The 27,638-nt window shown below is 37.9% G+C and overlaps 2 protein-coding genes across 30 annotated transcripts in view; one reads left to right on the top strand and one right to left on the bottom strand.

Annotated features, from left to right (window-relative positions):
- The first annotated feature begins 51 nt into the window (after positions 1–51).
- NEXN (nexilin F-actin binding protein) lies at positions 52–27,577 on the top strand. 13 transcript variants are annotated; one of them, XM_068199994.1, is made up of 14 exons: positions 54–118; positions 6,892–6,973; positions 8,042–8,233; positions 8,372–8,453; positions 8,540–8,688; positions 10,126–10,167; positions 11,277–11,471; positions 11,551–11,724; positions 14,033–14,218; positions 18,125–18,325; positions 19,613–19,834; positions 20,899–21,084; positions 21,593–21,950; positions 22,059–27,577. In XM_068199994.1, the coding sequence occupies exons 2-14, from the start codon at positions 6,947–6,949 to the stop codon at positions 22,070–22,072; spliced, it is 2,028 nt and encodes a 675-aa protein (XP_068056095.1). In that variant the 5' UTR covers positions 54–118; positions 6,892–6,946; the 3' UTR covers positions 22,073–27,577. The 13 variants fall into 13 exon arrangements, with proteins under 13 accessions (XP_068056102.1, XP_068056095.1, XP_068056094.1 ...); XM_068199993.1 differs by lacking the exon at positions 54–118 and adding an exon at positions 516–644; XM_068199995.1 differs by lacking the exon at positions 54–118 and adding an exon at positions 625–644 and having other exon boundaries at positions 6,896–6,973.
- FUBP1 (far upstream element binding protein 1) overlaps positions 12,563–27,638 on the bottom strand; it is a 33,952-nt gene continuing 18,876 nt past the window's right edge. For 4 of the 17 annotated variants that reach the window (XM_068200011.1, XM_068200013.1, XM_068200007.1 and 1 more), the window contains 2 exons: positions 25,849–25,896; positions 12,563–13,510 (listed from right to left, as the gene is read on the bottom strand). In XM_068200011.1, the coding sequence (XP_068056112.1) occupies positions 13,493–13,510; positions 25,849–25,896 (66 nt within the window). In that variant the 3' untranslated portion in view covers positions 12,563–13,492. Of the gene's footprint in view, positions 13,511–21,979; positions 26,861–27,638 lie in introns of those variants that run through there. The other 13 variants (XM_068200012.1, XM_068200005.1, XR_011002292.1 and 10 more) reach the window with 12 other exon arrangements.

Raw genomic sequence — 27,638 nt, 5'->3', positions numbered from 1 at the left:
CGTCGCGACTTTTATGGAAAGTTGCAGCGGCGGAGCGGCGGCCGCAGCCAAGGGGCGCTCGGCAGCGCAGCCCGCCCGCCGCCGGAGCGCCCCGAGCCGCAGCGCGGGCAGCGCACAGGTAAGAGCGGCTCCGCCGCCGCGGGGCACAGCGCGGCTCGGCCCCGCCGCCCCGCTCCCCGCTCCCCTCCCCGCCGCCCGCAGCCGGCCCCGCTGCCCCGGCGTGCGGCGGGGCCGGGGCTGCCTGCCCGGCCCGCTGCCCGCGGCGCCCTTCGGCCGAAGCCGCGGCGGGAGCGCCGTCTCCTCTCGCCGCCGAGAGCCGCCCCGCTCCGCTCCGCTCCGCTCCGCTCCGCCGGCGGCCGGTCCGAGCGCAGCCCGCAGGGCTGCGGGGCAGCCGCCCCTTCGCACCGCGGCCGCGGCGGGGAGGGCCCGGCCGGGGCAGCGCCCCAGGGCGGCGCGGCCGCAGCCGTGCGGGAGCGGGGCGGCAGCGCCGAGCGGGGCCCTCGGGGCGCGGGGCCGGGCCGGGCGCGCCGCAGCGGTTTAACCGAAGGCGCTGCCCCGCGGGGCTCTGCCCGCCCGGCCCGTGAGGCGGCCCGGGGGACGCGGAGCCCGGGAGGACCGCCCCGCCCTGCCGTGAGGGACCCGCGGTGAGTGATGTGCGGTTCATACAAGTTAGCTGAAAATCCCGTAAATCCCCGATTTTCAGAAGCTGCTACACGCAGAGGAGTTCAGTTTTGTTGGTGTGATCTTCAGCAGCGCGGCATACTGAATGCGTCCATTGGTTCTGCTTCACTCTGAAGTGATGGCTGTAAAACAGAGTGGCTGGGAAGAAAGTATTTAGCCTCTGTGACAGCCTGTAAATTAGTTATTATAACGTTTGTTTTAGGTAAGGGCTTCTTTTAAGCCAACAAAATGCATGTTTAATGAAGCATGTTAGAATTTCAAAAATTAATCAGCAAATTGGTGCGTGTTAGAAAACACAGTACTCTTAACCTTAGATCTCAGGTCTTAAGAGATATTAAGTCTCCTATAAAATTGTCCCGTGAAATGAAATGATGAATTATAATTAGTCCTGTAGGACGGCCAAGTGCATTAATTAAGGAGCATGCAGAAGTATGAGACTATGACTGGTATATGTAGAAAGCACAGTCTGGTGAAATACAAGAGCTGGGTAGATGGCTTAAGACATTAGTAAGGAATACTTTGTCTGACTGCATTTGGAATGTATTAGATGAGTGGTTTTCTCAGCGAAAGAAGCCAGGCGAGCATTGATGTGGCTATCCAGCTTTGAAACTCCTTTCAGAACCAGTGCCGTGGTCAAGCTGGCTGTGGGGAGGCAGCGGGGAATGCTCATGGCATTGGGAGAGCGGTGCAGGAGGCAATGGAAGGGACCCTTGCTGTGCACCGAAGGCAGCTGTACCTGCTCAGGTGAAGGTGGTACACATGATGCAGCTTTTTACAGGCGTCAGCAGCACCACCGGGGTAGGGCTGCTCAAGGAGAAGCAGCAGCATGCCTCTAGGAAGCCCTGGAAACCTCTCCTTTGGGGCAGAGGCAGAGCTCAGGCCATGGCCACTGTGGGTGGCCACCCCTGCTTCAGTCTGAGCTGGCCAAGAGCATTTCTGAGAAGAGGCAGAAAGGCTGTGTCCTGTCAGCAGGGAAGATACAAATTGCAGTAGCACCTCGTGGCCAGCATTTGTGTTACCTTGATCTCTGAAGTCCTGTTTGAAGTCAACAAAGCACATGGTTCATCTTCAGCTGCTGTGACACTGCAGGGAATGGAGGAACTGTGGCATGGGGCAAAATATCCTGGTTTGTCTCTTGGGAACCTCAGTCCACAATTTACTGCCGCTTCCATTAGGATCAGCAGATACCATGGAACATGAAATCATGGGCCACAAGATCCCAGCAGGACTTCCCCATTACCAGATCTGAACCCCTACTATGTCTCTGAACCCCTACTATGTTTGCTCTGGAGCCTGTGTACCCCATAATAGTAGAAGACAGTAAGGAATCAACCGACCTGTTGTACAGCAAAGGGTGATCACATTTTTTAACAGTTGGGCTGGATGGCATTGTTGCATTAGGAGTGTTTACAGCTGTATAAAACATAGGCATCCTTTATAATACGTTTGTTTTTATAAGTAACACCCTATCTGCAAGGAGTATTCTACAACAAAATAAGACTCTCAATAAGTGTTGAAGTGTGATAAATTTGAAGATTGAGGAAAAGATTGTGTATGAAAAATTATCTGGGTCACTTGTTGGTGGTAAGCATTCTGGTCTTTAATTATGAAGGCTTAATGAAGGAAATACAAGTGAGTGAAAGTAGTTCTGCATTTTGTATTTATACAAAATGAGAAGTTTAGACAGCTGGTATTAATTGTCATAACTCACTGGCTTCAGTGGAACTGATGGTTGATGCCAGCTCAGGATCTTCTCCTAAGCATGATAATTTTAGTATCTACTTCAGTATCTGTAATTTGGTACAACAACTGGTGGTGTCATTCCAGAGCAGTTATGGGCAGGACATAAGTGATGACCATTTCCCCTCCTCTGCCCAGTTCTGTTTGATATTTTATTAAATATTTCAGTGCTGTGGACTGTGTTTGCCTCTGCTTGGTGCTTTGGCTGCAAGCAGTGAGTTTCCAGCTCTCACAGTTTGGTTTTCTTATATAATGGAGACTTCCCTGCAAGCAGATCACAAAGAGGAGACAGATGGTAAACGTAACTTAGACCCTGCCATGAAGGGCTTATTTATAACTCACAGTACCCAGTAGGAGATCAGGGGCCCTTTGAAAGGAGAAATCACAGAGGAACTGGACCTTTTTATAAAGTCCTGACTTCATACTCCTATTGTAAAGAGTGGTGTTCAGTTCAGGGAAATGCTGGTATTTTTTGTGTCTCATGTGAGGATGTTTATTATGCCCCTGAAAAACAAGATTTTTTTAAAAGAAAGTAAATTTTATTATTTATGGGAAGGTTTTTTATTTTTTAATCTGGTTAAAGCTGCACAACTTTTTTTTTTTTTTTTATCAATTGAGGACTATGACCTGCTTTCAGAAATGGAAATTAATTAAATTTAAGGACATAGATTTTGGGACTTGTGAGCCATCAAATTTTCTGTGCCCTCTTAATGGTTTTCTTTTTTGACTTTTTTGCCCAAAGTAAGATTTTAGGGAGGCTGCATGGAAAGTTGAAAAAGTGCTATGATCGTAACAGATCAAGGCATAGCTGAGCAGATTGCTTGTCCATTTACAGTAAATGAGTAAGATGTTTGAAAGCAGTAATTTACTTTTTACAGAACATTTCTAATCTGTTGTCTGGTTTCCTATGCATTATTGCTTTTGTATTAAATTTTCACTTGAACTCTCTGCATTACAGCCAGTCAAGTTAAGTGGTATTTTCTCTTTTTTCCAATTCCAGAGTTAGGACCATAAATCACTGGATGCAGGTTAAATTTTTCTTGAGGAGCAGACCTTTCAAAGGGACCCTGCAGTCTGGTACTTTCAGTATAAAACTCATAACACCAGACTAACTTTATCAAAGATATGCCATTTAATTGTAGGAAAGATAAGATGTAGAGAGAAAAAAAAATACAGTATTTTCAGGTGCATGCTGGAGTGATGAGACTGGGCCAGCAAAAGGTAACAAGCTGAACTTGTTTTTTGACCACGGTTATGTTCAAAATTATCATCTGGGATTTTTTTTTTGAGTGGGAAGCTTCAATGAGGAGCCCTTACAGCTTCTGCTGAGATGTGTTGATCTTGGGAAAGAAAAGATGATACTGAATATTAAGATTGGACAGCATCGTAATAGGAAAAATAGTTTCTGAAGTAAGCAACTAAACTGGCAGGCTTGTGTTGCCTTAAAAAATAATAATTTCTTTTATTAGATGATCTCTGGGAAAATACAAAACAAGAATACATACATATAAATGGCCAATTTAATATAACTAGTTCATCTCAAAATGGAGTTAGTAGGTCAAGGTTTCTTGGGTTGGAAAATCTATTACTGCATACTTCTGCAAAGCTATTGGCAGATGAGGAAGGCGCTGTTCTTCCACGACTTGTAGGTGTCAGGACTTCCTGATGTAGCCACGTGGGCTTTCTCAGCACCAATTCATTGACTGGGACCCTCTCCTGGTGGTGAGGCAGGTACAAAGGAGCTTTGTCCGCAGTGGTTGTTCCTGAAGCCATGGTCACTGCCTCACAAACCCAACCCAAAACTCAAGGAGTGCTTCTTTTTTTCTTCAATATTTTGATTGTCTTTATTGGAAATTACTCATCTGCCCTGAGGGGTGCCTGAAGCAGGGTCCAGCTGCTCATCCTGCTCAAGGTTTAATGGCCATGGAGAGGGATGGAAGTGCACACATGGGTGGTATCATGTTCAGCAGTGTGCTGGTTCTTTGTATCAGTATCTTTTAGCATCAGAAGTGGAGGTAGGATGTCTTGCAGAGGCAAAATGCCTTAGAGCCAGCTGGCTAACCTTCAAACATATTCAAGTTAGTGATGCCAATGAAGTGGAAAGTAGCCTAAAGTAATAGCAGATATGGCAGTATTCCAAATGGCAGAAACATATCTGCCATCTTGAAGGGCCACAGCCTGTTGGACTGGCACTATTTTCGAAATTCAGACAGCAGGAATTTGCAAAGAAAATTTCTTCCAACATTTGCCTTTCTAAGGAAAATTTCAGATTTGTTATCCCACTGTCAAGAGGTTCAGGTAATTGGAACTATCAGAAAGGTTCAAGACAAAAGTCTTGACTCAGGAACATCATCTTCTACTTACAATTAATTGCACATAAGAAACCAGACTTTGGAATAGTCAGTTTTCAAATGACTTTAAGATGAAGCCCTATCCACAGGGTACATTGCTATGGTCAAGATTAGTGGTAACCTCACCTTGAGGTGTTGAGGTGAGATGGAATTTCTTGTGACAGATTATCTTTGAATCTTCTCCGCTCCAGCCCCATGTCAGGAGTAAAAGGTCTCTGTGTCCCAGGTTACTTCAGTGCAAGGATTGCACTAATTCATGACATTCCTGTTTTCTGATGGGTTCCTGCAGTAAACCTTTGAGTCAGCTGCTGTATGTCAAGTACAAGGCTAAAGGCTGCCAGCCCCAAGTGGGGAAGGAGCCATTAAAAGAGCAGAGTAGCAAAAGAACAGAGAACTTTCTCTAAGACCTGCTTATAGAAATAAGGAAGTTAAAAGATTTGAAGCAGTTTTAAGGTTATACTGATCACAGTGGTGATTTTACTTACATGCATAGAAGTCAGCTAAAGCTTACAGAGATGTGCAAATCCTGCACAGTGTACAAATGCATGGTGAAGCCTATAAGGACCCTGAGGCTACAGAATGCTGATGCAATTATCTGCCTTTCTAGACTCCACACAATTCCAACATGCTTTTGCTGACCTGAAACAATCTCAATAGGAACTGCCACTTAGTGATTATATGTTCATATGTTCACAAGTGAGAAACTGAAATGCCTTGGATTCCTATTAGTCTACAAATGAAGGAGTGGGTTGGAGTGGTGTGACTTTCCATACTAACTGGTTGAAAGGGAACACCAAAGTGCTCTCCAGAACATCTCTATTGAAGCCAAATTTGAAGAGTTTAGAATCTGTAAATCAGGGCAAGCGTTGGTAGCCAAATGCTTTTGTTTCGTATGTTGTAACTGCCTTCATTGGGAAAAACATCCCAAGATCTCCAAGAATCCCATTCCATCTGTGTAGCTACAGCAGTGCCATTGAGCACTGGTGATGTTGGTGTACTTTTGAAGATTTTACATGAAAACAACTCTCAGTGTTAATTATTTTTAAGACTCCATAAATAGTTCTGTGTTTATAATCTGTTGGCAATTAACACTTAGCGAATTTGAAAAATAAGACCTTAACTTTCCATATCATGAAAATCCCTGACTTCAGCTCCTCTAGACCACAAGTGAGAAGTCCCTTCCAGTGGTAAGCTGCTTTTCCAGTCTTTTTGCTTAAAATCTTTGAGCCCCTTATTTGCACCATGTTTGGCACACTGAGTTTTTAGGCTTTCCTGGGACTCAGAGGATCAATACAATACAGACAGCAGTAGCACTGGAGACACATCATGATTTCCTCCCTCCCACAAGATCTGATAGACCTGAAGCTGAAGAGAAAAAGAGAAAGTGCCTTTCTGTTAGCTTCCTAGTATAGAGTGTACTTCAAAATTTCTAACAATTTTCTTGTAAAAAATGCTATGTAATTTCCAGAAGACAACTAAATTATACAAATGCTTTATCTGTATGTGGCTTACCTATCCCATTTCATAGTTTTCGCCACTACTTTTCCCTGGAGAACAGTCCTAGGAGAGGGGACAGCATCACTTTGTACCCGTGCGCTGGGTGAAGGGCCGGAGATGCAGCCACCCCTGTGGCAGCAGGGGCTCCCCCAGCCCACCTCTCCTCCCGCAGCCGCACAAAGGCAGAGCAGTGGCTCGGGGAGCCCGGGGCTCCTGGCCCGAGCTCGGCCCAGCTCCCGCAGCCCCGCTCACAGCTCGCGCCGGGCTGGGCCGAGCTGCGGGACGTTCCTTGGGCTGCCAAGAGCACCGGGAACAGCAGCTTGGCAACGAGCAGCACGGGCAGCCAGAGTCTGGCTCCGAGTTGTTCGTTTTTTTAAATGGAAATTAGAACCCAATACCTAGGACTATACAGAGGAGTTATGAGCATGAATAGTGAATCATAAGCTTGTTCTTTTAATTACCGTGGCATACTTAGAACCTATTCATGTCTTCAAAAGCCCCAGCGGACCAAGTGAAATTGTGATACATCAATTTCAGCCTATGCAAACTTATTTACAGGAAGATGGTTAAAGCATCATTTAAAAGGAAAAGAAAGGAATGTAACTACAACTGTTTCTTTCAGGTAGAAACTGAAAGCCATCTTAAACATACCAGGTGCAGAGCACAATACAGTAACCATGAATGACATTGCACAGAAAACTGAGGTATGTACCAATTTTAAAGTAATCAAGGCAATGTAATAATTTACAAGTGATGCTTGCAAAAGTAATAATTACAAATAACTGTAAAATACAATTATACTGGAAGTCTGCTGGTATTGCCATTATTTTTAGACAATGAAAGGGGATTTGTTAAGTAGCTTAAGATTTGATGGACTCTGTGAACTATGTTCCTACTAGAAAAACATGAAGGAGGAGGGTGAAATATGAAGAAGGTTTAAATGTTGGTGGCGAAATTCTAGGCAACATTTACATCTGATGTTAAAATGTAAATATACTAGGCTACTTCAAATATTTCCTCTTCTACATAGACTTACTGAGTAGATGGAACAAAAACTTCTGGTGTAGGTGGAAAAATGTAAAACACAGCATGTTTTTAGCCAGTTTTCTCAGTATTACTTTATTGAGAACATTCCCGTTGTTATCACTGTAAAAAGAAAAAAAACTTCACAGTAGTTCTGAAAGTGGGAACCTTTGGTGTTTGGACACCCACAGAGTAATCACTGGCAAAGAAGTGTCCATTTGCTGTATCAGCATCAGAGCCCTGATGGTCCAGCAATCTCTGCACTTCTTAACATAAAATCTCTGGGCTCCTGTTCTTTTCTAGATATTGAAAAAGTAAGCATATTGCAAGTTTTAAATTAAAAAATACTACTCTTTATTTAAAAACTATAGATGGCTGTCGAAGTATGGCAGAAAAACTCTCATATGTATTGTATTATATATCTATGTCTTTATATCTCTTTTAAATGTTCAGGGCAGAGAGTCTCTTTGGTGATTGCTTAAGATTGAAAGCAACAATAGAAATCTGTACATAATTTAATAGTTTAATATAATGCTGAATGTTGTTTTGGACTTTTTAATATTTGTACTATTTATGAACAAATACAATGATGCTTAACTGATGATGGCTCATGGCATGAAGTTCATAATATCAATTGCACTTCTGTTTTATGTTCTTACATTCTTTCTAATCCAATCTATCAGAATATTTCTGTCCATCTGTTTCAACTTTCTTTTTCTTATCTTCATTTCTTCTATATCTTCACCAAGATTCTGCTTTCTTCATCTAAACCCGTCCAAAAGTCCTATGTGCCCAAGCTTCACAAGGGTGATGTAAAGGATAAATTTGAAGCTATGCAGAAAGCAAGGGAAGAAAGAAATCAAAGGAGATCTAGAGATGAAAAGCAAAGAAGAAAAGAACAATATGTTAGAGAGAGAGAATGGAACAGGAGAAAGCAGGAGGTTATTTTCTTTGCTAATATTTTGTGTTGTAATATTTAATATTTTATCTGAAAATCTATTCACATTATTTGAAGACAATAATACTGGGATTTCATTTAAGTTATAAAGACAGTTTACTTTCTGTGTTTCACCAACTAGATGAAAGAACTGCTTGGATCTGATGAAGATGATGACACCAAACTGTCTAAAACAGAAAAGGGTTATGTTCCAAAGCTCATAGGTAAGAGAGGCCTGACTTAAAAGGCCACAGAATTCCCTGGATAAGTGTTCGATGGAACTGCTGAGCTGTGCATTTCATGTCCACAGGAACCGTTAAAGGCAAGTTTGCAGAAATGGAGAAGCAAAGGCAAGAAGAAGAAAGAAAAAGAATGGAAGAAGAAAGAAAGCGCAGAATTGAACAAGATATGATTGAGAAAAGAAAAATTCAAAGAGAATTGGCAAAAAAGGCACAGGAGGTATGTGTGAATCTGATCACAACAGTCAGGATGTAATTGTAAACAATTAACACTAAAAACATTTTGTATTGATCAGAAAGATTTGATCTTAAGAGTTCTCATAGTAGAGATTTACATGGGAGATGCTCAGTGGGGTGGAAGTGAGATATCATGTTCAGTCTTCATTTCTTTACAGTAACCATTTTCTTGTAAGCTCCAAAGTTGAGTTGCAGATGAAACTGGGCAGGCATAAACCTGGTAGGAACCAGGCACAAATTTTGGTGTCATATGCATAGAAGTTTACTAAACTAATTTGAAAATGTTTCTTGTATTTTATCAACTCTTACTTTAGACAACCTGTCCTTGTAAGTTAGTGAACAGAGCTCAGTGATACATGAACTATGGCAAGCACAAAGTAGTAAGAAAACATCAGTGACAGGTAAAAATGAGACAACACTAATGCAGTAAAAGTAATAAATCATGAAGATCCAGGTCATAGTTTATTCCTTTGCCAGTTTGTGAATCATCATTGCATGCATGCATATTTTTATATATATATATATATATATATATATATATATATATATATATATATATATGTATGTATATATATATATGTATGTATGTGCATATATGTATATATATGTATAAAATATATAACCAGACTTCAACTTTTATTGATGCCAATAAAGCAAATTCTGTCTTTTGTAGAATTTTTGAAGTGATATCAAACTTAATACCTTTTGCAAGTTTTCTTCAGTGCTGCAAATACTGCAGTGAGAGTAAGCATTTAAATGATAAACTAAAAACATATGCAAATTTCTGTTTAACCAAATCATAGTAGTACTTAATTTTGTTTCTAATTTGTTGCAAGAAATGAAAAGCAGTGCTAGAGGAGAAGTCAGTTTTTGGATAGTCTTTTCTACTAGAACTTCTTACATTGTTAAAACCTTACTTTTAATTTGCATTGTATCTAGTATATATTTAATCTACCCTGCAAGGCAGAAATGTAGAATTTTAAAAAGTATGTCTGGTTTAGGCCATAACATAGGCACAGCATAGGATGTAAGCACAGCATTAGGCTTTTTTCAGGAGCTGAGGGAAGACAATGTCACTTGAAACAGAAATGATCAATGACTTAACTTTAGATTTAAAAAAAAAATGATACGATTCTGGAATGTTTAAATGAAGAATGGACATCTCAAGTACTGTTCTTGGTTCAGCACTGTGTTGAGAATGCTTTAGCAGACTTTGTGTGGGATGTTTTATGTCTTCTTGCCTCTTCCTCGACAAGCTGACCTATCTGAAGTGTTCCAACAGAGCCTCAGTCATTACCAGCTCTGTGAATTTATGTGCTACATACATATCACTGATACAAAAAGAATTTCCAGTTCTATGTTTGCAACTCTAAGGCAAAGAGCCAAATTAATGTAATCATATGAAATTCTCATTTAATAGATTGATGACTTTAACAATACGGGAACTGAATCAGCAGCTGAGGTAATCAGATTTTCTTTAAAGAAATGTTCACCTACATTTTTATTCACTTCGTTTTATTATTGTAATTTGGGTTGGGAAAACTTAGAAAACAGAACAGAAATACCTAATTAAAGTTCAGCCAAGGAGCTAACAAATTTTTAATGTATATGGAACTATCTCTGTAATTGAAGTCAACATACTGAAGTCTGAAACTATGAACATAGAGCCTGCACTATGAATACTTTGTGGTTAGTTAAAAACATTTAAAATGTAAATATTCAAAGCCACCAGAATTATTTTATATAAACTGGGAATTATTCTTTTACGTCCTCTGGCTCTGCAAAGAATGATCTTAAAAGCTCTTTGCCTTAAACTTGAAATTAAGGGGGATTCTGACAATATACAGATGTTTGAACACCTCACTCAGTTAACTTTGTTATTTTTTTTACTAATATACCATATGGGTTTTGATTTTAAGTCTTGCAAATAAATGTTTCATTTCAAAAAGCTGGGTCCAAAGGTCCTATTGTTTTTCACTAACACAAGAAAATCACACTCCTACTACAGTTTTGGAAAGAAAAAAACTAAACCTGCAAATTCATCAGTTTTAACTTATTCGACAGGAGGGAAAATATAGGTAAATTATATTTTGGCAAATAAGTTGTAAAAATAGAATTGAAGCAGCAACATCCTTCAAGAAACAATTACTGTACCTGACAAATTACATATTAGAAATTACAAATTAAATATTTCTGTGCTGAGCTATTAGCTTATTCCAGCTGCAGTTTATTATAATTTACATAATAAATATAAAACTGGAAGTAGAGTGTGGTTACAATTGCTGTGTATTCAAAATTACACCTGTTCTTTCCCAAACCTTGAGTTTTTATGGCTAACAGTTAATGAAAATCTATAAAGAAATTAAGGCATTTGCCAGCTGTTAGGTTTAAAATGTAATTCAGTTCTTGATACTCTTCAGATATTAGAAGAAAACTAATGACTTTATTCTTGTGGGTAATATTCAATACAAGTAAATCTTTTGGAAGCTTTGGTGCACACAGGTTCATTAAGAAATGAGTCTACCTAGAAGTCAAGTTTCATGAAAATGTAATAAATATATTTTTGGACAGGAAGGGGATGATTCACTGCTAGTTACAGTAGTGCCTGTAAAAAGCACCAGGACATCTGGGAAGATGAAAATAATCTCTGAGAACACAGGAAAGGAGAGAGCAGAACAAAGAAAGACACAGGATGAAGAAATGAAGCTAAAATATGAGGAACAAAACCAACTCCTTAAGGAACCCAAGTGCCTTTCATTTGTCCAGGTAAACCAGTCATCCAAGAAAACCGATATAATAGATATTTATTCCCTTAAGATACAACTGCTTCATTTTCCTTACACAGGGTGAAAATGAAAACAGTGAAACTCAAGAGCCTCTGTCTCCTGGTAAGCTGAAAGTCACATTTGAAGAACTGGAAAGACAAAGGCAGGAGAATCAAAGGCGGCAAGCAGAGGAAGAAGCAAGGCAGCGTTTGGAAGAGGAAAAACGTGCCTTTGAAGAAGCCCGGCAGAGAATGGTAAGCACACGTTTTGTTCATGTTGGTACACAATTTGCACGTTCTTTCCTGTATGTGATTCTTCTCTTTTCTTATTCCTTATCTTTATTTCAAGCTGTTGAGAGCCTGGAAATGAGTTTTTGCAAGACATTTTTGACCTTTGCTCTAACTCAGTAACCACACTGGCATAATGCTTTAGACATTCTTTTAGTAAACCAAAAAATAACAGGTGTTTTGATTTTGTCAGCAACTTGATTTTTTTATCTATACTTTGTAGTATCTTAAGCTGAAAGCCTTCAAGAAGATGAGTGGCTGTCTGTTTTCTTCTGAAGTAGTGCTGCAGATGGTTCAGTAACTGGTTTTTGATGCAAACATTCCATAGTAACAGAATGCTGTTTCTTATCCTCATATTTATTTGTAAATGTGATAGAAATATACATCAATTACAACTCTTCTCTTATGAAGAAAGGTAAAAAAAAGAAAAAGACTGATCAGCTCTTTTTTATGTACTGATATAAACAACAACATACTATAAATTACTAGAGGAAGTCCCCCAAATTGTCAGAAATGCAGCCCACAGATCCTGTTATATATTACTTGGAAAGCTGCCTCCATATGTGTTCTTTAACATAAGTCAGAGTTAGATCAGCTATAAACAGAGCTCACTATAGTTTGTTCTTTGATCATACTGAAGGAATCATACACTTAATATTAACCTAGCCATATAGATTAGTTCTGTATTTCCTTAGTTTTCCATACTCCAATAGCATTTTTTAAGTTCTGTATTTGAATACTTCTCCCCTGTATAGTCATGATCACTGTGACCTTAATTCACATACAAAATCACATACAAACAAGATTAACAAGAAATGAGATTTTAATCTTGCATAAAAACCTGGAAAATATTATTTATAGGAATTTGCTAGCTTTAACAGAGTACAATTATGCATGAACAGTCTTGGAAAAACAGCTCTAGATCACTATTTTGATTGTATTTCAAAACCATTCAAGACATTTATATTCTACAGAAACAAACTTAAACAAAACCAACAATACAGAACTTCTAGAAAGCTGAAACACACAAATTCCCAACTGGTCCATATTGAGAGAGTTCTAGGTTTAGGCAGATACCCAAACTGTAGTTTACTTTTTCATCTCCACCTCCAATAAATCACTGTTGTTTCACACCAATAACCTTGCTATTATATCAATAATGCACTTTTTTCTTTTTTGTCTGGGGCAAGGGATTCTAGTCAAGGAGAAGAGAGAAGAAACTGAAGGAAAGTGAACTCCATGAAGTCACTTAGGTGTTCTAATTGAAGATTAGTTCACATTTCCTTTCCTTATGCTTATGCATTTATTTATGAAGTAATATGAAATAATTTACAAATTCTCCACATCAAAAGAATTTTTTAACATGAAGCTGTACCTGCTGACCAGTGGTTGTCAAAATTTGAAAGTAAACATTTTTCTTAAGAATTCAGCAGTTAATTTCCTTAAATTCTTCAATTTTTTTCCCCTTACAAATTTCAAATAAGGATTTCTCTTAATTCCCTTAATGGGCTACCCCATATACCAGTCCCAGGGCCGCTCACAGTATAGAGATCTGGATTATCAGTACTCTGACAGCTCCCAGTTCACTTCCTCCATGAAGAGATAAAGTACTCTGGGATGTCCTCTGAAAGGGGTTCTTGATTGCAGCTTACAAACCACAGGCTTCTCTTAGCACGTAAGTGTTCACTGGAGAGAAGCTATAGCGAGGACATCAGAGTATCTCAATTCCTTTTCTTCAGTGATGATTAAATGTCTAAAAATAAAAGAAACAAAAATCTCAGTCTGGAATAATAGCAAAATGCTAACTGATTCAGTTTTGCTATAAGACTGTACAGCATTTCTTTAAGTGGTGAACTGATGAAAGCAATTTCTATACAAACAAAAAGATTTGATGGTATAAACATCTATGAAAATGATGTAAATAAAGAGAATAGAGAGTGATTTACAGTAAATGATCCAACGAGACCATAAAGTATGTACTTAACTGTTCCGCCTCTTCCTGGTTACACATTGTTCTTTGAATTACACATTCAACACATTTTTAAAAATTATAAAAGCTACATGTAGGATACTGAAAATTTCTTTTCTCGCTCCCCTGGCTAGAAAAAAGATTAAAATGTTTCTCACAGGAACCTAAGTCTTGATGCATTTTTTTCGCCCAAGGAGAAAACAGTACTTACAAAAGATCAGAAAGGAATGGAGTATTTACTTGCTATAAAGAATATATTTTGTTGGGTAAGTGCTTCCTATGTTTTTCTCTCCCTATTCTCTTAAGATAAATGAAGGTGGCGATGAAGAATCGGAAAATGCTGTTAAAGAATTCCGCCCTGGTAAACTCAGACTCAGTTTTGAGGAGATAGAAAGACAGAGGAGGGAAGAGGAAAAGAGGAAAGCAGAAGAGGATGCACGACGACGCATAGAAGAGGAGAAAAGAGCATTTGCTGAAGCAAGGAAGAACATGGTATGGCATTTTGGTGTAACACAAATTTAATTTTTACATAAATCCCAATCTGGAAAGAAACTCGGGGGAGTTAGGAATACATGCTTCAACTCCTTCATGAATTAGTTCACCTTACTATTTATTATAAGGTATTGGGGTAAACTAGTCAAATTCATTTACCAAAAATCATCAGAGAACAATCCCTCCTCACAGCCAGCCTAGAGAGGATTTCAGATAATTTAGTCAAAACCAAATATCATATCCAGTGGGTAATATTACACTAGATGCAACATACTTGGGAAGCAAAATGCTTCCACAAGGAGGCTTTGTTGTTTTGGGCTTTTTTGGGAAGAGCAATTTCTTTTATCGTTCCAAGTTTATTCCTCTACCTCTACAGGGTGTCTACCAGTCACCTCTTACTCCTAAAGCACAATTAATGGCAGAGTAGAAAAATGCTCACTGCAAGTATGAATCTTCCAGTCATCTGTGGCTCTTCAGGGAGAAAAAATTAAAAGGCTGAACTCTGCTACTTGATGTTTTTAATGCTTGTTCAGAGAAACAAAAAATAACTTGTGGTGTTTACCATAAGAACACTTTGCAATACTATCTTCCCTTGACAAACACAGATTTCTGTCATATGCAAGCACTTCTAAAATTTGAGTTAGGATTATACTGGAGACAAATTTTAAGGGGCTTAGGACTGACATACAATACCTGAAAGCACAGAAAGATGCCTGATTTCAGAGGTTGGCAACTACTATTTATATTTAAAAAAAATAGTGGCTACAGAGCTTTTAACTGTGGTCTTCATACTTATTCCAACCACTTCAAGATTTAGCAGGGTTTTTGGGTATAAGCCAGTTACTTATTGGTGGCTATCAGGAAATACAGCATTAAATTATATAAACTAGTGAAACAGTGTTTGTTTAAAAAGGGAGGGCAGGACCTGCCAGTCTAGAACTGTGGAATAACCCAGGCATCTGGTAGCATCTTCCTATATCCTCTGTGGCTGAATTGGGAAAGGCCAACTGCATGCCCAGTAACATTTTCTTAATCACTACTTGGGAGAGAAATGAAAACTTTGTATGAGAAGTGATACTGCCAGCAGGGCTCTCTCTGCCTGGAAATTGGGCCAAAGACCTGTGCTGAAAGACTACCTATAGAAGCTACAATGTGAATTTATATTTGATACTATATTGAAAAATAGTTTCTGTCAGTATCTCCAAAGAAAGAAAACAGAACCTAAAGCCACTTAAAAAACCCTCAATCCAACGAAAGAATGCTACTGGAGACTTCTGCCATTACAGTTTTTATGAAAAGGCAGTAGAGGACTAAAGGAAGCATAGAATGTATATGCTTGTGCTTTTTTTCCCTGCTTTCTTGAGAAACTTTTTTTGGCCTCAGTGTAGCAAGAACCTAAACTCAAGTGTCCAGGCAAGAAAAATCTGATAAAACAGGGTGTAATCCATCAGATGCAGCACAGAGGCTGTGACTGCTCTACTTGCAGGGAAAGTGGTCTGTAACTAAAAAAATTACTGAAATATATTTTCAGCATTTATGCACTTCAAGGTTTTCTGTTAAGCAGCATCCTGAATATGAATACTACATTTTCTACTACTAACAGAATATAACTCTGTGTTCCTTATGTCCCACGGCTACAAAATGCAGCAGCAATGAAGATATGTCCTAAAATGTTTAAAAATATAGTCCTCTCTTCCAAAGGCAGTAAAAATGAACGTTAAACTGTTATTCCAGGAACTTTTCAATGTTCATTTTAATTTAGTTTTGGAAGTGGTAGAAATGGTAGTATTGTGGCTGGAAAACACAAATGCCACCTCCCTTTGGATCTCCTTATTTCACATTTCCTTGTGCTATTTCCATGCTCCCCGGCATCAGTGTGATCACTTCTACACTGAAGCAGTTGTCTTTCACCCCCATCAATCTTTTTCTGGTAGAGATTGCAAAAACCCCCTGTTTTAGCACAAAAAAAAAAACCCAAAAAAACCCCAAAAAAAACCCCAAAAAAACCCACCTTTTCCTGTTGACTACACTGCAAACTATGATTTGTTACAGGAATGTTTCTCACTATCAACCATTTCCACTTTGCAGAAAAAAAAGAAGTATGGTCTAATTTCACAAAATTGGGCTAAAATATTTACTGAACTAACCACAGGGGTTTTGTGCATCACACAACTGAGCTAAATCTTTGTGGTTTTTAACCAGGGAGAAGGTGGCTGTCTTTTCATAACTCAGTAAGTCAGAAATATAGACAGCTGTTAGTGCTTGCTCACATACACAACTTTTGAACTCTTGTGGGCAAATTCTGAATTGATGCTTCTCATGGTCACTTAGGTTTGGTATCTTATTGAAGTGATGAGCTCATGAACTAATGCACCACCAGCAAGAGACTCTCATGTTGCTTTGCTAACTTAGTTATGGGTAGCCTCTAAAACGATAGGCATTGCTGTCACTATAGGAAAGAGATCAGTTTTGGTTTTTGACTTCACTTCTCTGTAACACAATTTCAACAAATATGCTCTGCTCATATTACACAAAACAAATGAAGAATGGAAGGAATGGTGGTGCTGAAGTTCAATTGAAAGCTTAGAGGGAAAATCTCAGTGAAATCTGTAGTGAATAGCAGAATTTGAGTGGGATTGGACTAAAAAACTACTGAAAGAGCTGTGGCAAATAAAGAGGATATGGGCCAAGTAGGTCAAGAGTGTGGTGTGAACCAAGATGACACCAACAGCAGAGAAAGGTGCGGGTTACAGTGGCAGTAAGCAGCAATAAATATAAGTAGTGCCAAAGGCTCCTACAGAAATGTCAATTCTCTGTCTCTTTATAAAGACAGAGCACTTTCTCAAATGGAAATAATGCTCCTTTAATTATTTCACCATTTGACTGATTAGGGCTGTTGGAAAAGCCTGCAGCTGAGGGCACATTGAGCTCTCCCATGTTTGCCACAAGGCTTTTGAAACCTGTGCTGATCAAACAGTGCCAAAAGCCACATCACCCCCCAGTTCAGTACCTGACCAGTGCTTGACCTCACCTCACCTTTACCTACAGAACACTCCTGTTAAGACAATCTCTGTTAGTAAGTTTATATAGTTACATGCACATATATTCTTATTCATAAACTTACATTACAATTCCAGTATAACTCACTGTCACTACTGGCTGCTTTTCTGTGTTCAGCTTCGTATTTTAGTACTTCAACACATTCAGTCTGATAAAATATTAGTTCTTGCACTTGCTGCTTTGGAAATAAAGAAAACTGCCTTTCCTAGGCTCTGCTATCTTAAAAATTAGTCTAAAAGACAGGCCAGCTGCTCCTAATGCCAACCAAGCCTAACCCTGCTCTGAAGCCAGATGAGGACAGGGAAAGGAGGAAACCCTTGCTAGTGGATGCATAAATCAATAAACTAGCCACATAACATAAACAATTTGTGCAAAAAGAAGAGTTTCTTCTGAATGTTCTGTTCAGTTATCCTTATTGGGAATACTAATACTGCTTTAGAACACAAGTATAATTCAGATTGCTTTAGAAAAAGATTATGGATAAATGTACTTCAGCATTAAGAGCAATGACATTTAAACACACTTTGTCTGAAGTAAACAAGAATGAATGGCTTCGGGTGCTAAAGGTGCATTTAGAGGGCATCCTCCCCTGCAGAGGGAAAATACTGCATTTAAAAAAAACCACCTAATCTTCATCATAAAAGTTTAGTGTTGTAACTAAAGTCAAATACAAACCCCCAAAGCACTCCCTCCCACACCATTAGAGGAATGCCCACGCTGGCTCAGTGCACCTGTCTGTGCTGGGGCAGATGTGACAAAGGAGTCACTTCTTATCTTCGTGTACCAGAAGTGTCTGAACAATGCTGTGATTTCATCACAGATATAATTAATGCTCTGAATTTCCAGCAGGTGCTGGATGATGAATCACCAGAAATGTTTAAAACCTTTTCTCAAGAATCTCTCATACCTGGTAAACTGGAAATTAATTTTGAGGAGTTGCTGAGACAAAAAATGGAAGAAGAAAAGAGGCGCACAGAGGAAGAGCGTAGGCAAAAGTTGGAAATGGAAAGGCAAGAATTTCAACAGCTGAGACAAGAAATGGGAGAGGTTTGTACATCAAACTATATGTTAAGCATGCTCTGAATAAAAATAAAATTTATCACTTCATTACTAAAAGTTTAAGACCAGATAGAAGAATTTCTCTGAAAGAAGTTTTAAGTTAATACATTCAATATTACGTAAAAAGAAAGAAAAATAGAAAATCTTATTTGTAAAACATTTTATATAATGACATTTTTTTATAATTATCTACCAGGAAAATGTGTTTATCCACTGCCACCTTTGAAGTAAGTACAGTTACAAATTTGTAATTTGGTTTTGCTGTAATTTCTGAAAATTCTGGACTGTAACTAAAATGATGAGATTATAATTATGATCTTGGGAGAACAGAAATATCTAGTTCCCAAAAGACAATACAAAAGCAAAGTAAAAAAGGGCAAATTTTTTATTTTTCCTTTAGAGAAATACTGTGCTACCTAATGAGAAAAATACAGTGGGCTCAACTTTTTTCTAATTGGTGTTTCAAGGGTTTGAAGACCGGCACAGTTGATTTCAAAAATCACACACAAAAATCTACTTTACATGCCAAATGTTTAAAACACCACACTGATGAACTTCACACTTCAGTGTGGCTGTGGGTGGCAATTCTTTATTATTCCCTTTTGAATGTTAGAGAACAGCATTAATTTTTTTTTTTTTTTTTTTTTTTTTTGTTGTTGCAAAGCTCGAGCAAGTAGTAAAGGCTCTAGCTTGTGATGTTCTCAACCTATCCTGGGGAAGCAGGGAGAGACAGAGACATCCAGCTAAAATGCATGTACATCTTTACAATCAGTCAGAGGTCAAAAAAGGAGGTAGAAAAAGATCAGTAATTACAGTTTCCCATGTGGTTTGACTACAGGATCCACAACTGCCCTTTCTTTTCCAGCTATGACATCTTGAAATGTCATTTACTTTTTCATTGAATTAGAAAAAGATGAAAAGGCAATATTTTATTTTTAACAAAACAGCTGTTATTTTAGAGGATTACTGCATATCATATTGCAAGCAAGTAGAGGTGAATTCTGGACTCTAGGTGAGTTTTTTGTATTGGTCTGTGTCTGGTTTTCTGAACCCATGGAGGGCAGTTTATTGACAGTAACCCTTGAACAAATGGCATATTCAAGCAAGGTATTTTAAAATCTGTATCTAGTTGAGATATGACACAAATGCATTCATCACAAGATAAAATACAGGGGTAAGGTCTCTGTACTGATTTCAAGTAACAGAACTGTAATGTACTGAATTACATCATATGAGGGCATTTTCCATCTTACACATTCTGCAATTTCTGAACAGCTGGAAGAAGAGTCTGAAACTTTTGAGTTAAGCAAAGAGTATGAAGAATTGATAAAGCTAAAAAGAAGTGGTTCTATTCAGGCAAAGAACTTAAAAAGCAAGTTTGAAAAAATAGGACAATTGTCTCAAGAAGAAATACAGAAGAAGATTGAAGAAGAGCGAGCAAAGAGAAGAGCAATGGATGAGGAAATAAGAGAAAGGGAAGCTGAAAAATTTCAAGAGGTAAGTTGCATTCTATGCATGCTAATGATCTACTTAACCAGCAAACTAATGATCCAGGAGTGAACAATGCTGCTGCTTTCATCAAATTTTGCTGTCTCCAAAATTATGTTTTCTCTTCTTTCCTGTTCCCTCCCTTGGATGCTTAAGGATAGCACACCTCAGCATCCCTTAAGAAACAGCATTTTATTATTGGTGATTTGGTGAAGCAGAGTTCTGCTTTTCTGCTCAAAGCCCTAAAATTCAGCATTTTAACTTGAAACCTGTCAGTCTGAGGGCTTAAAACATATCTGAGAATTATCTATTAATCATCACTTGAACTGCTTTTCCTTCTGAACTCTTAATTCATTCTCCACTACATGAACTGAATAAAAAATTCAATTATCAAATCCAAACAGTACCATTTGAAGATCAAGTCTGCGTCATGTACACTCACTCCTCAAGGTAGAGCAGAAGACGGTGCCTTTAACTTATCTGTACTTCAGACCAGAACCTTCTGTTTTTCAGAGGGGAAACCCCAAGAAATGAAGCTATCAGTTGCAAAGTTGTCTGTAATCCATAAGCTCAGTGCGAACTTTTGTGATGAAATGTAATACTTTAACAGTACTAAGCCTGATCTGAGCTTCATTCTGGCTCTTCTTCACAGGAGTCACTTCAGCTTCAACTCAAAAGTCTGTCCTATTTGTGAGTCTTTAATTTAATGACTGACTCAATGTTTTTGTAAGGTCAACAGTTTTATGTGTTAAACCCACGCTAACATCATGGCAAAATACTCCAGTCACTGAGGATTTACAATTGCCAAGAAGTGCTCAACTTCTATATAAAACTTTAGGAATATTTTTTTTCATATAATTTTTGAAATTACTTTTGCAAAAATCTTGTCCTATTCTTGGATGAACTATTACAAGACTTACCCTACACTCAAACTTGAAAAAAAAAAAAACTGGTCTCTGTGTGGATCTGCTCAGTTAAAAAAATCCCTGAGAACACAAAACTAGTTTTACTTTCATATATATGTCTAAGGCAAAATAATAGTTAAGCTGTGTTTTTAATTATTATTTCCCAAGGATGATGACGTAGATGTGAGACCAGCCACGAAATCTGAGGCTCCATTTACTCACAAAGTAAATATGAAGGCTCGTTTTGAGCAAATGGCAAGAGCCAGAGAAGAAGAGGAGCAGAGGAGGATTGAGGAACAGAAATTACTACGCATGCAGTTTGAACAAAAAGAAATCGATGCAGCATTACAGAAGGTATAAACTACAAAATCATATTCTCCAGTTGAGTCATTTAACTTAGCTTCTAATTACCACTGTGGGCAACACTACCAGATACAAAAGGAATAGTTTACTTCTTTTAGCAGGTGCTAGGAATTGCTGAAATAATAAAAAATTGCTTTTGGTGTTTGCACATACTCTACATGGAATCAAAGAACAGTTTGGGTTGACGGGACCTTAAAATCATCTAGTTCTGACTCCCCTGATGTAGGCAAGGACACCTCCCAGTAGTTCAGGCTGCTCAAAGCTCCATCCAACCTGAACACTTGCAGTAGAGTACTTAACATAGTCTGAAAATGGAATTGACATTCATGCCTGTATTTTACACCAACATTCCAGCATTCTCATTAAAATGCATTTTACTGCCGGTGGCAGTGGAATTTCCTCTTCTCAGAAACACAGTAATGTGTAATCAAACATGTGTCACTATCAGTCATAGTGCTATTACCACTTTAATGTTTTAAATCAACTTATTTTAAAACAGAAAAGGGAAGAGGAAGAAGAAGAAGAGGGAAGCATTATTAATGGTTCTACTTGTGAAGATGAGGATCAAGCTCGATCTGGAGCTCCCTGGTTCAAGAAGTCACTGAAAAACACATCAGTTGTTGACGGCGAGCCAGTGAGATTTACAGTTAAAATTACTGGAGAACCAAAACCTGAAGTTACATGGTGGTTTGAAGGGGAAATGTTGCAGGACTCTGAGGACTATCAATATATTGAAAGAGGAGAAACCTACTGCCTTTACTTGCCAGAAACCTTCCCAGAAGATGAAGGGGAATATATGTGTAAAGCAGTCAACAACAGAGGCTCAGCTGCTAGCACCTGTATTCTCACCATTGAAAGTAAGAGCTAGCATTTTAATTTGCCTATATCTCATATAGTCTTCTGGCATCTTTCCTGTTACGCAAATCTAACTTCCTGTCTCTCTTAACCCTTTTTCTGTTTTCTAGCTGATGACTACTAATGCTCTACTTTAGCTGGAATCTTTCTTCCCCTCAACTTTCTTACTGCATCATCTCTTTCTCTGATGGGGCCAACTAAAGAAAGCAAGGATGTGCATTAATTTGTCATTCCTGCATCAGATGAGAATATACCTTTCAAATTGTGAGAATTCCCTACTCAATGCAAAAACTAGTATCAAAGGCTAAAAATTAAAAAATCAACGTATGAAAGATCAACTGAAGGAAAAAAGCTGAATTACCATAGTGCTCCAGCATTTGAAGACCAACTCTTGCATAACAATAAAGCTGAATACAGGATCTGGAACTTGTGTAGTAGTGTAAACCTATTGGTGTATCCTGCATGAGCACTGAATATTTAAGCTGTTTTACCTTATCCCAGAGGCACTGAACTGGCAAAGAAAATACTTACTGATGATTTTCAAAAACCCAAGTGTACTATTTTTAAAGAATAAAAGATGACATAACTGCTCACCATTGTTTCAAGCAGCACAACGTCTTTTGTTTTAAAATGGGCTTGCATTGAAAATGTTCTGCTCCAATCAACCTATGCAACCGATAATCTCAAATAAAAACAATCTCCTTTAGGTTTGTAGTAGTCTTCAAAGTACTTGCTTGTAAAACTTGTGATTTTTTTCATTGATTAAATGACACAGAAAGAGGTGCTGACATCTATGATTGGCTCGTATTTGAAGCTGGTAAAAAAAAAAGCCTTAAGAAGAATATTTTCATGAAGTGCCTATTTTCTCAATCTTAATACAGTAAGTTTATTGCCAGTTCTCTAAACATTGTTTTCTTAAGGCTGCTGTACTGCTTTTCTCTAAGACTTCCTGACATCAACATTCATGTCACCCGGCTAACACCCATCTGAACAATTGAGATGAAGCTTCAGGAGTAACTTTACAAAAAAAAGGTCACATTTTAAAGTACTCGTGTATAGGCCTTGACATAAAGGCAAGGTAAGCTGCAGGAAATTAAATTTATGCAGTCATTTCAACAAGAATTCTCCTGTGGCTGAATCTGACTTGCAGCAGGTAACTGTACAAAGAAAGCACTCTTTGACCTCATTAAAAAATGGTAATGAGCTGCATGGTGTTTTGAATAACCACATAAACATTTTACTTCCATTTTTTGTGGGTGATGTTCATTCACAGAAGTACAGTTCCTACAATAATTTTGCTCTGAAGCTGTTACTTCAAACTAACAAAGGCAGGGATAGGAGCATAAAAAAGACAAAAGCATTGCTATTATTATTCATCAGTTTACATTTATTGAGAAAAACCATACAAAAACCATTATACAGTTAATGTGTACCCATATTACATACAATGTCAATGCAAGCTCAAAACCACATTTTTGTAAAGCATTCAATTTACCTCAAGTCCAAGCTGCATCTCCCTAAGACACTGTTCCCATCACAGTTGCCTTTTAAAGCCAATCTTCTGTTTACACACGGGTAGTTTCTGCAGAGAACACTTTTCTCAGGACGAAAAGGCATTTCACATGCACGCAAGAGAAATATTTGTGCATACACAAGAGTTTCATAAGCTATTACTAGGGAAGAGGGAATCCTGTCAATTGTATGCTTTCTGAAAAGCCCAGTCCTCCCTTCCTCCCCCCACTTCCGGAAAAAAAGCAAAATGGAAAAGCTTTTAGCATGCAATGGAAAACTTAAGAATTACTTTGGAAAAGAAACGGGGAGAAACAGTTTCTACCATCCAATAACATATCACTAGTATAAAGATGAAATACTTCAAGATAGGCTGTGCAAGTGAACTGTGATCCTGTCTGCCTGACAAGTGAAACAGATGACTTATAATTAAGCCACACTAAAGAGCATCCACCCGGTATTTTATTCAGTGTCCTAATAAAGTACAGGCTGCAGAAAGTGATCCGAAAATTCTTTTCCTACTTGGAACATTATGCTTGCTTTTCAATCTTTTCTTACTATTCACATTCATTGTGGGATGCTAAGCAGTGATGGGTGAGGTAAGAAGGAAACATTTCAAGACACCTTTTGGACAAGTTCATTCAATTTCTAAACAAGTCCAGTTATCTTTTTGGCTACTGGGGTAACTCCAATAATCTACTGTTGTCCCAGGAACTCTGAGTTTGGAGACAAGAGTTGAAAAAGAAAAGGAACACTATGCTCTGCACAAACCAGCATGCTACCTGTAAGCCCTGCAGTGAGAAAAAGCTGGAAACCAATACACCTCAAATGCTACACAGAAGAACATCTCACCTTCCACACACTAGCAACATCCCAATACACTGGCTTTTTCTTCACTATCTCCTCCCACAGGCTAAATTAGCAACTGAAAGACTGTTCAAGATATTTCAGGAATAACAGGTGAAGGAAAAAGTACCATGTAAGAAGTGGACAAATGACTCACCCCCACACTAAATCCACAGTATCAAAATCCAAATGGTACACACCTACCCTCTTCTCACGTCAAAAATGAAGTTACATGTTAAGCTACACATGAAATACTAAGTAGCTTGAGAAACTGAAGCACAACTATTAATTCAGTTCAAAAATTAGCTTGACTGTTTAGAAGAATATAAAGTAAAATAGATGGTTTATATTATTAAATCACAGTTTAAAAAACTTTAACAGATTATGGAACATTAATGGTCAAACAAAGAATACTTTAAAGAATGAAAAGTGATCAAAACAAAAATTATACCCTGTATCATTATGTATGGGATACATTTCAAATCTGTTATGCTTTTGCCAATTTTACCTTCTACATGGAGCCCTTCTATGGTCCATGCTCATCGGCTCACCAATGGCATACACTCAAAGGATTCCTCTTTACTGGTAGTAACTATCTCAGGACCTGATTCTATGAGCTATGATTTGGTGCTTGCAGCATCTTCAGCACTGTGTGTGAAAATGAAGGCAGTATTTTTGAATATTTTTCTTTGATGTACAGATAAGCAGGACTTTTGAAAGAGGAGCAGCACATTTTAGAACCAGAATAATGAACAAAAACCCAAACAGATGCTGCTTTATGTTAAGCTAAAAAAACCAACAACAAAAGCTGAGAATAAAAACCTGTACCAGACCATCTGCAAGACATTTAACATTTTATACTATCAAAATATTCAGCAATTCAGTTAAAAATATCAAGAAACAGGATACACTGACTGCTATAGCAATAAAATATTATTTGCTGTACTGTTAACTGGTGCTCATGCTTTTTCAGTTAAAACAATTATCTCACACTCCAAAATCTCTTTTCCTACCATGTCAAGTATGAATAAGCAAACTCCACTAACACACTATAACTGTAAGACAAGTTATGAAGTTCAGTGATAACAACAAGAAGTCATTCTTTATATTCAGGTCTTACAGATTAAGTGGGAATAGTGCCCTCTTATTAGAAAAACATTTGTGAAGGCTGTTGACATTTCTAACCAAAGCAATTCCTGCACATTTTAAAGGTTTTGATTCTTTAATTGCAATAATTATCTATTTGGGTAAAATAACAAAAATTACTTATTCTGATCAAGTTCAATTACTGCAATCTAATAATATTTTCTAAAAAAAAAAAAAAAAAAAAAAAAGAAAAAGGAAAAAAGAAAAAATACATATTGACCTAGAAATATAAACAGTTGTTTAAAAACTTAAGATTTTCCACTCAGATGGGACCGTGAGTAACAATGCATTTGGGGAAGCAGCAGATTGCTTTTCAATACACAACCACAAAGATCTCACAGGGACAACATTAATGTACTGAAATATATTAATTTATATACTTCCTTAGGTTGTGCTTACCTGTTGCTTTTTTGCAGCAGAACCTAAGGTGGAAGGTCTGGGAAGGCACTGTGAAGTATAAATAATTGCACTGTTTGCAATTAATAAAGATTTTATACCTTAAATGAATCAAAATCAACAGCCTCCATTTTGTGAATGATAAAGAATCCAGTGAATTTAATTTTGCTCAGTTTAGTACATAATAAATGCACCATTCTGCAAGGTTATCTACAAAATACCATGCAAAATACCTGAACTACTAAACTTAATACCCTACACTAAAGATAGCAATACTGTCCTAGCCTTCTTCAAGCTACCAGCAAATTCCTAGCTTTAAAAGGGATAAAAATAATTCCTTCTATTTCTACAGCACAATACATACATTGCTGATTACCTGAAAAAACTACTTCAGTTTTCAAGCCTTAACTTTTACTTCTCTGTGCAGCCACCCTAAAAAAATTTATTCTCAAAGCAACAACATGGTGTTCCAAAAATTAAAGCAATTAACAGTTACAGAATTATATTAAAACATAACTACATCACTACATATCCGCAAACTATCTGGAGACAAAGACAACTCTGTCTAACAAGTGGTTCCAAAGACTTCAATGTTAGGATATGCATACTTTAAAAACACTGAATGACAGCTGTCTCACAAGTACTAATGAAAGAAACTCTTACTCAGATAAACAGAAACATGATTTTCTTCAGCTATTGCTAAAAGTTTCAGAAATACTTACCCACAAAACTCAGATTATGTGTATGTATAAATATAAGCAAACCTATGTTTCTGAATTAAGAAGCAATTATGATTTCCTAAGATACCAGCACTGTATTCCAACATAATATCACACAAGTACAGCATTTGCATTATGTGGAACATTGACAAAAAGATACTGTTGCAGTTCATCAATTTGTCATTCTGATGTACTTACAGTGCAATGCTCCTTGAAGGAACAATCAAGGATGATACACAGCACAGTCCTCCTCACCCCTATAGAGCTAGTTCTATACTGGCTGGATCAAACCTGCACTTCAACAGACAATGGCAAGACAGACTGTAGTGCATGTAGTCTAATATATGCAAAGAGCCAATAAATATGCAAAGAGCAAACATATGATTTCAAGAGAATCAGCTTTTTAGTATGAGCATTAGAGCAATAAGAAGTTTCAAGTATATATAAAAAAATAATCAGTTGAATCAAATACTTGAATATTTACAAAAAGAGAAGTTATCTGCTCTGCAGGAAGTTCTCAACCACTCCCATCACTCAAACAAAACAGCGTTTTAAGGACAGATGCAATTTTTGTAACTACTATGCATTACCACATTGACTTTTCTACACTGAATTTTGAAGTGGACTACTTTAAACTGAAGGCTTTAGCACATTACACTTAAAATAAGTTTTATAACTAGTCTGAAAAAATCTGTAAAATAGTTATGCAGGAACAGTTTTGAAATATTCAATTAAAAACAAAAGTTATCTGTTATAGCAGCTGCACAGGTCTGAAACAGTGGTCATGTATAAAAGGAAATTTCACTGTTAATGCAATGGAAGTATGCCAAAAGATCATCTTCTTAAACACATGCAGTTTTAATCAAGTAGAAAGAAAATTAAGGTATCAAGATTACTGGTGCTAGGCAGCAAAATACAATGAATGAAAGAGATCCTCCATCTACAGCTATTCTGCAAGAGGGGAAAAACATGCTAATGACAAGTTTTTAAACTCAACAAGGTTTATGGGGGGGGGGGAAAAAACCCAACTCATTTGTGTAGAGGTACCTTGATTCAGCGTTGCAAATCAATCCT

The sequence above is a fragment of the Anomalospiza imberbis genome, chromosome 9 (assembly GCF_031753505.1).
Source record: "Anomalospiza imberbis isolate Cuckoo-Finch-1a 21T00152 chromosome 9, ASM3175350v1, whole genome shotgun sequence".
Classification (NCBI taxonomy): Eukaryota; Metazoa; Chordata; class Aves; order Passeriformes; family Viduidae; genus Anomalospiza; species Anomalospiza imberbis.
Note: the sequence above shows the minus strand (reverse complement) of the source record. Positions and strands in the feature narration are given on the sequence as shown.